Here is a 13295-nt window from a genome sequence, read left to right on the forward strand (position 1 = left end):
AACGTGCATGCTGGCGGTACAGGGAGAAATATCTGTTCTATTAATACTCTGACACTGTGTAATCACACTTCTCACACTCACACATATGCATACTGCAAACAAATCCCTCCTCTGAATTCACCTTTGTCCTTTCAAATGATACGGGAATCGAGCGAAGCCACGAAGAAAAGAAGAAAAGAGAAGGTTTCATTATAATGATGTGTCAGGCTGGAAAGGCCACCTAGCTTTTGATTTCTGCCCCAGATGAGCTACTCAGCTTATAGCCTCCTGTGACATCTACCATCCTATCTACATCTCTCTCAAACACACACACACACACACACACACACACACACACACACACACACACACACACACACACACACACACACACACACACACACAAACACACACACACACACACACACACAAACTTGCTTGTTCGCTTATGCTTGCTTGCTCACATTCTCTCCCTTTCTCTCTCTCTCTCTCTCTCTCTCTCTCTCTCTCTCTCGCTCTCTCCTCTCTCTCACATTGCAATGCATCTCATCTTCATGTTACCCCTCATTTACAACAAATTAAGTTTCCCTTCAAAGTGAATTTCATGCTTGACTGCTCTTAAAGGTAGACTAACCCCCCTTTTCAGTCATTCTCATTCTCTGCACCCAAGAAATGATCTACTGTGTAGTTCCTTCTGGTTCCCACGTTTCTGTAACCCCTAATCTTCTTGCTGTTTTGGGTTCCTGTTACACAAAGCAAAAATGTTACATTCCTGACCTTATCAAGTCCATTCCTGTACTCCAACACTCCAGCTGTGGTGGGACCATCTGCATCCGATGGCTAAATGGCTAAAAAAAAAAACACGTTCGGATATTTTTATTTATTTATTTATTTATTTTTTGTTAAGCTTTCTCCTCTGGCCCCTTTCCGGCTGAGGTGGTTTGAATAGCAAGCAGGCTACCGAGCTGTCCCAAAATATTGGAACAAAGCTAAGCCCTCAAGTGTGAGCCATTTCAATTTCAGAAAAATAAATATTATCTCTGAGTTAGCAAAGCTGCCACATTTCGTGGCTCAGCCAGAGACTCTGCACACAGATCATCGAAAAACATGGTAAAAGGATTTTTACTAACCACACATGACCTTCTGGTCCTCATGATCCATATGATGCCTACTAGACCATTCCCTCTCTCTTTGTCTTTGGCTCTTTCTCTTTTACCTCTCACCTTCTCTTTTCTAACTTCATCTTATTCCCGCACTCGCTCTCTGTTCTATCTCCTCCTCATTACGGCTCGCCATATCGGCTGGACGATAGCTCTATAGCTCTGCTGCTGATACAGGGGTTTCTATGTGCAATAAAGCACCTGGATGATGTCCTGGAGGGCCTATTGGTCCGGATAAAGGGCCAGCCGAAGAGAAAGGGGTCAGATCAAACTCTTTATTGCCCTCCCTAATGTGAAATAAGTGGCCGGCAGTCAAACTCGGGTCACAGTGCAATCTGGAATCAGATCTGTGAGAGAATGGCCTGCACACTGAGAGGTGCAAATGGAAAAGACTGGTTGTGTGAGACACCAAGAGAGCACAATGATTCCTTCACACACACACACACACACACACACACACACACACACACACACACACACCAGGGCGGGCCATCTAATAGCGGTTTCCTGTTATGGACAGAAGAATTATGTCTACTGAATTTGAGAAGAAAGCAAAAGACTAGTAACAAAAAAGGACACAAATACAACTAAACAAACACCCCAGGAGAATCCATGGAGGTTATTGTAATTGGATTTTAGAGTTATGAGGAAACAGATGAACCAAAATGAACAGACAAGAGTGGAAGACAGAGAGCTCCCAATGCTAAAAAGCTGTTTCAATTTCACAGTTAACAAGGAACAAGACTTTTTTTTTAAGTATATAAAAGCCTTAGCACTTATTCAACAATGCGGTAGAGACATGGCTTCCTGTCTCCCCCACACCTATATGTCTCCCCTCTCTCTCTCATCCCTATCTCCGTCACTCCAGTCTGACTTTGACCTTCTCTTCACGCAAGGCAAAGCTGCTATTGATTAAATCTTGGCACAGAGTGTACAAACACAAAGATAAGCCTGGACAGAGAGAGTGAGTGAGGGAGGAAGGGAGAAAGAGAGAGAGAGAAAGAGAGAGAGAGAGAGAGAGAGAGAGAGAGAGAGAGAGAGAGAGAGAGAGAGAGAGAGAGAGAGAGAGAGAGAAAAAGAGAGAGAAAGGTGCAGCAGGCACGGACTCGCCCATTCAAAGAGCTTCACATCCTTTATTCACACTAACAGGCTCCAGGACAAGGTTCCCCACTGTTCCTCTGCCTGCACAAGCTACAATGGCCATTACAACAACAAAAAATTACCTTTCTCCTGCCTCTCAATGTGTGTGGCTCCTGTTTCCATGTCCCTTCATACCTCCCTGCACCAACGTTCACTGCCATTTCTCAGCTCGGGATTGGGCAGCTCATTGCTCTGGCCGAGTCTCAGCGAGAGAAACATGAACAAGTGGTGGTGATGATCCTTACATACAAAAAGAGCCAATTATTCCGCTCTACACTGGAAGAGACCGTGGTACCCGGGTGAGAGGCATGCTGTGGTGCGCGTATTGCTAACACGGTCATTAGTAGGTCTTGAAATGTATTTTAATATTTAAAACTGTATAATGATAATTAATGTCCAATAAAAATCCAATGTAGACACTGTACCGGAATAACAAAGCATGTGATTATGCTACAAAAAAAGAGAAAAAAGATCATCCAATTTTTTAAATCACAATCACAACTTCCTTCCAATTTTCTCACTTGAACAGATTTATCTTCGTTTATTGCTTCAATTCTTTCTATTCTTAACTCTCACACATTGAAACATGAGAATGAAAGAACAATTCTAAATGGTAGCTCAGGGATGCTTCTGGATGATAGCTATTTCATTTTCAACAACATACATGTATATGAACATACACAGTTTTTCGAAAGAAGAATTAGGATGATATACAGATATTAGCCTGGATTCCTTTTTTGGAATTGATTTTATACTTTATATTTTTATGCATCTTATACAATATTTATAACGTAAGTGATTTTTGTGTAAAATAGTTTAACTGTAAAATGATTCAATATGAATAAAAAAAAAAACTTCCCAAAAGCTTAGTAGTTTTGAAAAGAAAACATATGGGTATTGGCTGATTTTGTAAACAAAAAACAAAACAAACAAAAAAATATATACGGTATCCTAATGAAACCTAAACTTTAACCTGTTCATTTATAAAAAAAAATTAAAAGCAGTTTCCTTGTAGAGACTGGCCACATGGCCAAAACTGTCAGATATCATTGTCCTTGTCCTGTGCTTGGTCACACACACAGACATTTTTTTCTTTCACTGAGTCACTGTGAAACAAGCTCCATCTTAGTGCTGATGAAATGCATCAGTGCTTGGCCACTGGTGACAAAGGGGAAAAAAAATGCTTCCAGTAAAAGTGCTTATGCTGCACTTCTTCCGACTACAGCCATAAAACACTACTCTATCAACTTACCCTACAGAAACAAATGTGATGTGTGTGTATGTAGTATATATATATATATATATATATATATATATATATATATATATATATATATATATATATATAAATACACAGTATTTCAAAAGTTTGTACTGAAATTTGAACAACAGTCCTAAAATGGTACAACTTATAAAGGAAGGAAGCCAAAAAGGAAGTAATGGATTAACAATTACAGCTGTTCTTCAGCAATGGAAAGTAACTAAGCCTTGAAAGTTTATGCCAACATTTCCTACAAGTGTACCAACTCTTGGTGATTACTTACATACCCTCTGTATAAAAGCCAAAAAAGTTAGTACAGTTTCCTACACCATTAAAAGCCATTTGAAAACTGGAAGTAATGCTGAAAGAAATAATTCTGGCAGACCCAAAACCACAACAGAATCAGACAAGATTCTGAGAGTCAACTGCTGTCCAAATTGTCAGGAAAAGCAAGAAAGGCAGTGCTAAGATGGCAAAATAATAAAAGAGGCTTGCCTGGTCCATGAATCACCGATAGTGGACTACTGAAAACTAGAAAATAGACAGACGAGTCAAAATTTAAAATATTATTTAATCATGTAAGGGTTTTTGTCAACCGTCAAGTAGCAGAAGGACATATCCTCTGTGTGTTACACCAATTTTCAAACATGAAGGAAGAAGTGTGATGTCTGGGACCCTTTTTTCAGAGCCAGTGTCGGCAAATTGAAGAGTGAGCGGCATCTTGCACTAAACAAATTTCCAAAACGTTTTGCAGCACATTGCAATACCCTCTGGTATATGTCTAGTTACTCAGGGGTCCATCCCACAGCAAGAAAGTGAGAAAAAAAACATAGCTCTAGGCTGTGTCAAACGAACTTAAAATGAAAAGAAAAAAGACGTCAGGGAATTATGGAATCAAAACCATGCGATTTCTATTGTAGAACTAATTTCATTTCCATTGTAAAATGAATGCCACCAGTGTGTTTGGTGCTAGAAATCTAATTTTTTTTTTTTTTTACCTCAAATCCCTTTGTCTCTTCACGTATTCCCAGCCTTGATGATGTTGAGATCAAGACTCTGTGGGGACCAACCTTTACTTCGTATGGCTTTTTAGATGCAATTCTTCCACATCTGGCCAGTCTTCTTCAGACAGTAAATGTTTCTGCTAGATCTTTGCTGATGGCACTGATGAACATCTTCTGATGTCAAAGTGAAGAAAGTATGATGTGTCTTTTTTTTGCTGCATTAAGTTTCCTTAGCTGACAACTGCATCTACAGTCCTTAACATTACCTGTTTTTTTTTGCTTTTTCAAAATAGCTTGAACAGCACATCCCATAATGACCTTGTGTCTTGTTGCTGTGCTCAGTCATGGTTTATGACCTCTGATATGAAACTGTCTTCCACACCCTCACCTTTGAAGCAGAGTTTGGCTGTTCTTTACCCAGTTTAAGCCTGTTTCTTTTTCAGTTAATGACTGTGTTATAACCTACATATGAAAAATTGATGTTCATTAGTACCTGCTTTATACAATTGGTTCATCATACACCCTAATCTGACTTTGTGCAAGCCAAAAGGTGCTCACACCAAATATTGATTTAACTTGGATTTCTCTTCTGTACTTTATTTACTTTCCATTTTGTTACTTGATAAAAAAATAATTGAACACTTTTATTTTTGAAAGCATTCTCACTTTACAGGATATAACGCCAATGCAAACAAAACAAAGAAGGAAAAGAAGAATGTCACTTTGAAGAAAGAAAAAGAAAAAAACTCAAATGACTAAAGACCCTGCTGCAAGGGGCATTATAGAGAGACACAGCAGTGTGTGTGGATTTCTCAGATGAGTACAAACATTGACCCACACAAAATAGGATAAAGAGAGAGAAAAACGACAAGCGCAAAATAAAGTTAAAGACAGATGCTATAAAAAGGCATCTAGAAAAAAGGGTCCGTGCTGGTAAACCCAAATAGACTAATAAAAAAATAAAGAGAGAGATAGGAGACAGACAGAGTGAGATTGTGAGTCGGGGAAAGAGGTCCTGGGAGATATGCAGAAACTGTGGCGGAAACAGGAGGACAAGGGGATTGGCTAGAGTTGTGTACAGGAAACAATATACCTTCCAAACATTAATCCCTGTAGTACAATTACATCGGAGCTATTCCCTTTACTGCTATGGATGTGATGCTGTGGATCTAGCATCTTGAATACCAACTCAGAGAAAGAGAGATGAACATGTGTATGTTTAGCAGACTCTCACGCTGCATCTTGTCTCTCTTTCTTTCTCTCTCTATCTATCTGTCTATCTCTTATACTACTCTCAGTGCTGGTGTAAATACCAGTGTGTGCATAGCATTGATACAACTGTACCAAATGTTTCAAGATTACAACCAATGGAAAGACAAGTCTCCTTTATATTCTTTTAAATATATCTACCCTATTTTTCTATGTTTAATGTAGAAAGTTGTCTATTTATCACTGTCCTTGAAACGACCACATTTCTCAATGGAGTTTTGCAATTCCAGTTCATTTATTTCACACTGTTTTTGGTGGAACAGTGTAACCTGCAGCAAAATCTCCTCTGAAGTCACCAACACACCACTCATCGAAGTCTGAAAAAAAAATGAAGCCTTCTGTGTACACATTCAAGTACAGTTGGTTCATTTAGAGCGAAGTGTAACATTCCACAACAGGTTTTTATTTTCATTAACTGGGTCCTGCAACGTACCTCAATGACTCAGTAGATTATTGAGCAGATGGTTTTTCACAAAAAAATGATCTTAAAAGTTTACACTTTTCAAGTTTCAAATTTAGCTGAATTATAGGTCTGGCTAGCTAGCTGTCACTAAAATTGACCAAGCTAGTTAGCAGTTTAGCGAATCAGACTTATGTTGTTAACCTGAATAACAGACTTATGTTGTTAACCTTTTTATGCTCTTACATATCGGGACTCATTAATGAAGAATTTAGAAAGGTTTATATAATTAATAAACAAAATCATAAACAGGAGGCCAGAACATCAGAAAAAAGAACAAAAATAAAACCGAGTAATTATTTAGCTAAGATCATAAGTTCACCTGAACAATTCAATAACAAACTAAAATAATTTTTAAACCTGTGTTTGAATTTATCAGTCCTTTCTGACTAATCAGATCTAACAATTTAACAGCCCTGTGTCATAAGGCAAAAAGTAAATTATCAAATTTAATGTTTAGATTTGATAAGCAACTGTAAAAAAAAACATTTAATTCGATCAGATCAGCTATTTCAAATTGCAAAAGTATAATTTATCATGCTGACAAAATTCAATATTATATCATCATATTCCTGACTAGGATCTTGAAAGTCAATAATATTATTCTTTCAAATTGATTCTATAAGAATCAATCTGACCAATCTGTATTGCTTACCATCGTTGTGGCTCAGTGGCATAACTATTTTTCCCCGATAATCAGATAATCATAAGTGTTACGGTCCCATTAAAGCTACATTTTAATATAAAAATCGAACATGCTTCAAATGAATTCCGCAGCCAAAGTGAGTACATGAATGGGAAACAATTACACTCAAAACTGCTGACTGGCATTTATGAGTCGCCTTCATGGGTGCATGATTTAAAGGAAACCATATTATTTTCACTCTCTCAGATATAACAAATAATCTAGTGTTTGTTAATAGGTTTCGAATAAGACCGAAAGCTCAGTGAAAGCAACAAAAGTCCCATTTCCATCCACAGTCCCCTCTGGTGCCGGGTGTGAAAGTCGTTCGTGTGATATACGAAGCATTCTTCGTTATTAAATTATGTAGAGCCTTTAAAGCATGCATCACACGAACGCATTTCAGGCTGATCTCATTTCGAACTGCCTGTATTATACGTGCAGTAATCCTTACATAGTGTTCTGCAGGTAAGCTGGTAAAACATCCAGCTGTTTCCAATGAGTGAAATACACCAGGAATAATATCACCACTGACATTCGTCTCGTTGTAAAGTCATTAGAGGAGTCGGAAGAGCTAAAGAAATTAACATTGTTAGTCGTGACAACTAGGCTACAGTTACAAATGCTATTATATAACAGTTACCTGAATGCATAGTTGCCTTGCATAATAGCCAGTGTGTGTATGTGTGTGGCCTCGGTTTACCTGCACCACATCTTTGTTTCGCACCACTGGACAAACATAGTCTGCAGATAGGGCTGGTATACCCTCATCTCTCTCTCTCTCTCTCTCTCTCTCTCTCTCTCTCTCTCTCTCTCTCTCTCTCTCTCTCTCTCTCTCTTTCTCTTGTTATAAAAGAAGCTGCCACAGACCCAAGAACACAGCACATAAAAAGACAAATAAGGCCATAAAACTCCCTTATGCCCATGCATACTAATACAAGTATGCCCTCCATGCAGCACATTCACCCTTCCTTTAAATCTGACCTGCTGCAGTGCTTTTTAAAGGATGCTTCCTGATGCACAACGCTGTAGGAAGCAGCACCGTAACCCTGCACCGCGGCAAAACGCTCGATCCCCATTATCGTCTGATGAAATTATTAATTATGACAGTTTTACTTTACCTGAAAGGAATATATGAATATTTGCCATGTTCCACAATGTGACTTATCGGACCTGCCCATCTACTGTAAAAATGCCTTATTAGAATAAAATAACGGGTCCCTCTGATAACTTTTACATGGATGTCAGGGTGAATTAGCATACCCATTCCTTTTACTGGAGCTGCCAAAAAAAAAAAAACACAGTGAAAGTGTGATTCCTGACATCTATTACAATAAAATGGTACTCATTCCAGGGGAATTTTCATATCCTTTGACTTATCACTGCTACCACTTTCTACCACATACTATGACTCCTACTATTATTATTACTATTACTATTGACACAAATACAACTATTACTAGTTTACTGTTACTACTATCACTATGAGCACTCTACTATTACTACTACTACTACTACTACTAGTATTCATACTTCTACCACCAGTACTACTAGTACTAGTGTACTGTTACTACTAATTCCCATTCCTCACATCTACTATTTGTACTTCTACTACTCATCCACAATCAATTATCTCATACTACTACTGATTCTATTACTACTACCACTATTAATACAATTAGGACTACTTCTTCTATGGCTACTATTGTCTCTACTACTACTACTGTTACTCAACATTTCTATTACTACTCGACATTTCTATTACTACTACTACTACTACTACTACTACTATTAATAATAATAATAATAATAATAATAATAATAATAATAATAATAATAACAACACAATCTATCATTACTACTACTATCTCTACTGTGATACACTGTGCTGTCAATCAGATCGAATACATCACATTCGAAAGCCTTAAACATTCATTTTCCTTGTGCTGCTATTGTAAGCACCAGCAGGTACGCTGACTCCGAAGCGAGCAGTGTTTCTGAACAGCAGTCGCATGCATATTTGCCTGATTTACTCCCTCCTTCCATATAATTTACCAATTCAAATCACATTTCATACAAAACCGATTTCTTTTCTAAACTGATGCCACATTTCTTATCAATAGCAGCCCTTTCATCAGAGACCCTTGCAGCCTAGCTCTCCTTGAAACATGGAAGTGATGGAGGAAAATATGAGAATGGGTTTTAATCTTTCAAGCATTTCTAATGAGTTTTTCTTCTACAATTATTTGATAAGAGCAGAAACAGCACTGCAGGCACTGCGCATGATCCAACACCTGGCCTAGCAAGGCCTAAACGCTCTAATCTCCCTCTCTCTCTCTGTCTCTCTCTCTCTCTCTCATGCACATTTGCACATATACACACACAGAAAGAAGAGAACATGTGTGAGAAAAGGGGGGAACGTCATCTCTACTTGAATTTATAGATCTTATTAGCTGAAGGGAATCCTGAAGCACACATGGAACGACATGACATACCCTGAAGACTTTATAAGTCACTTCAGGAAGTTTATGCTGATAAACACAAAACAAAAACAAAATACTATTAATATCAAAGCTTTCCAGCTGGGATTATAAAATGGTATCCTGTGGGCAGGATCCACCAGTGTTACCTCTGGCTCCAACATGATCCCAATTTTACACTATTGCAGTTACATGCTACCCATTTAACCTGCATATAAAGTGTACACAATACTGTCTAAACATAAATACCCACACTGTGCTTGTGCAGGTGACAGTTAGACCCCAAAGCTCAAATGTGCAATCTATTATTAGCTATTATTAGCTATTAGACTAAAATAGATTTGTGCTATTTCACCAGGTTTGAGAAAAAAAAATGTCTATGATGAGGAATCAGTAGTCAGTACTTCTTTTAAACGAGAAGCCCATTTTAGCTCAGTTTTGGCTTTTCTTTAAACTGTACATATAATATAATTAACCAGAATAATACTTTTTATGTATTTTTTTCAGTTCTGTTGCCTTCTGGTGCATTTTTCAGTGGCCTAATATTAAAAAAATTACTAGATGTGTTAGAGAAATAAAAAATAGTATAGAAATGAAGTGTTATATATTGTAATAAATGTCAGTACCTGTTTAAAATACAGTACATAACTATTTATGTGAGGCATGAATTCTTTTAGCCCTAATGCCAAATCTGTCCCCTGGTACATGCTTATTTTTGTATTAGTGACACAAAGCACACTGCTAAATTCACAACAGTAACGTTGCATAATCAAGAATTAACAGTTAAACAGGGCCGCATGCAGGCAAATAAAGCCTAAAAGTTAATATATAATCAATTAAAGGTTTTTAGTGTTGAAATATGCAGCTTCTCCTCCCATCCCATTCAGATTAACTTCACTATGCAGGGGTAATAGCACTTAATAAAAGTAAAAGTAAAAGTATTTTTTCTGGCAGAAAACTGTTGTTTGCTTGGAGAGAACATCTCATTTTACTTGATATACTTCAATATGCTAAACACTCATAAATTCGCTCAGTGGATTTCTTTCCAAATACTTTGAGCTGTGCTTTGTTAACATGGTACTGTAGTCAAAAGTGAATCTTGGAAAAAGACACAGCTAATTAACTTTGCTAAAGAAACTGGCTAGCGCAATCAGCTCACGATTCTTGGGAAAAACTAGACAATAAGTACAGAAGTTAATGTCAATTACTCTTTTAAATAATAAAAGTATACTTTTATCGCTTTGAATAATATTTAGGAATTTGGTGGTTGCTATTTGAACTCATATGGGTTTGTGGCTAAAATAAGAAATAGGCACAAATAAGCACATGCCCACACACACACACACACACACACACACACACACACACACACACACACACACACACACACACTTACCACGCTGAGACCCAGCTGCTCACTCTTTAGGTAGTCTAGGTTTCTTTGCTCAAGGCTGGACAGATAGTGCTGTAGGCGAGAATAGGTGTAGGGGTAACAGTAGGAAAACTGGTACACGTCATCCTCTCGGTCGAAACAGAAGGCGAAGGACATCACATAGTTCCTCCGATGGTCCGGGCAACGGTAATAATACACATTCTTGGCGGGCAGTCTTTGCCTGCAACACAGGATAGAGGGAAATAAGGAAAAAGAGAAGGTCGGGTTATTATTTAAGGATGCTGCTTTGTAGTGGAATTGGGAGCTAATGGAAAATCTTTAGTAAAATCTTAATAACAGAGTTAGCTGTGAGCTAGTAAGTTTGAAGTGCGGGCGATGAAAAAGGAAAAAAGCCATACACAATGTGTATTTCCGTTTGAACAGTTCTGCCAAGTGTGAGTCCACAGAGACTTCCCACAACATGCAGTCATTTCCATATCACTTATGCTATACTACTTAATGGTACCACCATTTACTCAGAAACATCAGAAAGCTTTTGTGTACTTTTTTGGTCTGTTCTGAAGGCTTAAAACTCTCAATTTGCCATCCTTTTGTTGTCTACTCTGAGAGCAGTGAAAGATGTACTAGTGAGTGATGCTGTGCATGAGGGAAAAAAAAACGTTGTGCACATATTAACGTTCTTTGGAGAAAGCCAGATTTGATCGGCCATTTTTCTCCTCCTGCCTCCGGGATCATCTCTAGTAAAAATGGCCACCAGAGAAGAAATATGGAGAAAGGAGAAAACAATCCGGAGAGCTGCAGGAGACATCAATGAGAAACATGACACTAGTGCATTCCCTACAGACTCTCATTTTACTCAGGGTACTGCGCCCTTCTCTTTATCTTCTTTTCTATCGCTTTGTCTGCCTCGTGTCCTTTTTTCTTTTTCAAGGCGATTTCAACCCTCAATTTTGAATCAGCTAGGTGAACGCGGCGAACAATACAGTAAATGGGAAACGATGAACGGCGCAAATCTACCCATGGTTATCGGAAATGTCTGCTGATTAAACGTCGAGTCGCGTTCTAATTAGCGGGGCGTGGGAAAGGCGTAGCTCGTTCTACAGCGCGACATGATGAGAAACAACCGAGAGAGAACGTAGGCTCGCTCGGACATTAAGGGACACGCTGAGTACGGCAGATCAGCAGAGGGACAGAGAGCTGGAAGGGAAACTAGCAGGAGGGAAAGAGAAAAAGAAAGATAGGCAACAAAGGACAAACAAAGATCGCGAGAAGAAGGAGCGAGAGAAAGGGAAGAAAGCGTGAGATAAGGAACGAATGATCAGAGAGTGGGATAAAATGAGGATGAGAAGACTGGGAAAGCGAGCGAGAGAAGGAGAGGGATCAGACAGAGATTGCGCTTATGTCTGATAGTGTAGTGGCTACTGGACAGCTGAGTGATAAGGAGGAGAAACAACTCTCTCAAATGGGCCTGGGCTAAAGCAGGCATCCCGTTATCTCTCAAACACCACGATTTAGAGCCACTATAAAGCAATAAGAAGCAGCCACACATACAAGCCAACAGGCATCAAAGAGACAGTTACACAAACACTCAGTAAACACACACTAGCACAGACTAAACAAGTATGCCAACAAATTCCCTGATGTCTTCTCTGCTTCAACAAAGTGAACAGCAGAAATTGAAATTAAACCAAATTAGCTTGGCTCTGTAGGCCGGAAGGAAGAAAAGACAGAGTGAAGAAAAGAGGCCAGTCAATAGTGGAGGAGTAAAATCTCAGGGGTCTGTGTCTCAGTAGAATACTAATACTGTAAAAGTGCCTTTTTCAGTATGATCACTGCCAGTGTTCAGAACACACACACACACAAACACACACAGTGCATGCCACAAGAAGCAGAGGTCGTGTCAGTACTGGGATCTGGCCTACATTTGCATTGAGATCATGACTGCATGCTTATTTTCTATTCACCTGAAGCAACTCTTACACATAAACACATACATTCCGCATCTTAACACACACCTCTCTTTTTATATGGTGTTAATGATAACACCATGACACCTGATTTAGTGTTCTGTGTTTAGACACTCTCCTGGCTACTCTTCAGTATTTGACCTTGTTGGCTACTGAGCAAGTCCTGGCTATTGATTTTAATTACCCAGTGGGAATGTACTGCCTGCCTTTCCTGCTTTGCTGCACCACTATTGGCTGAAAAAAATAGCTTTGCATGTCCCCCGGGGAGAGAGAGAGAGAGAGAGAGAGAGAGAGAGAGAGAGAGAGAGAGAGAGAGAGAGAGAGAGAGAGAGAGAGAATTTCAGGCAGAGAGGGAAAGACAGAGCGAGAGAGCTTGAAGCATCTCTAAACGGTCGAACAGTTTTTTGTCTTTACTTCTCTCTCTCTCTCTCTCTCTCTCTCTCTCTCTCTCTCTCTCTCTCTCTCTCTCTCTCTCTCTCTTCTCCTCACCCTGCTGTGGC

General features: G+C 38.9%; 1 protein-coding gene across 1 annotated transcript in view; it reads right to left on the minus strand.

Moving 5' to 3' along the window:
• The window catches only part of agbl4 (AGBL carboxypeptidase 4), a 320509-nt gene that overhangs the window by 130116 nt on the left and 177098 nt on the right, over positions 1-13295 (minus strand). Inside the window, exon 5 of the mRNA XM_083555525.1 lies at positions 10832-11048. Within this exon, the coding sequence (XP_083411651.1) occupies positions 10832-11048 (217 nt within the window). The remainder of the gene's footprint in view (positions 1-10831; positions 11049-13295) is intronic.

The sequence above is a fragment of the Silurus aristotelis genome (assembly GCF_946808225.1).
Source record: "Silurus aristotelis genome assembly, chromosome: 11".
In the NCBI taxonomy this organism is placed as follows: Eukaryota; Metazoa; Chordata; class Actinopteri; order Siluriformes; family Siluridae; genus Silurus; species Silurus aristotelis.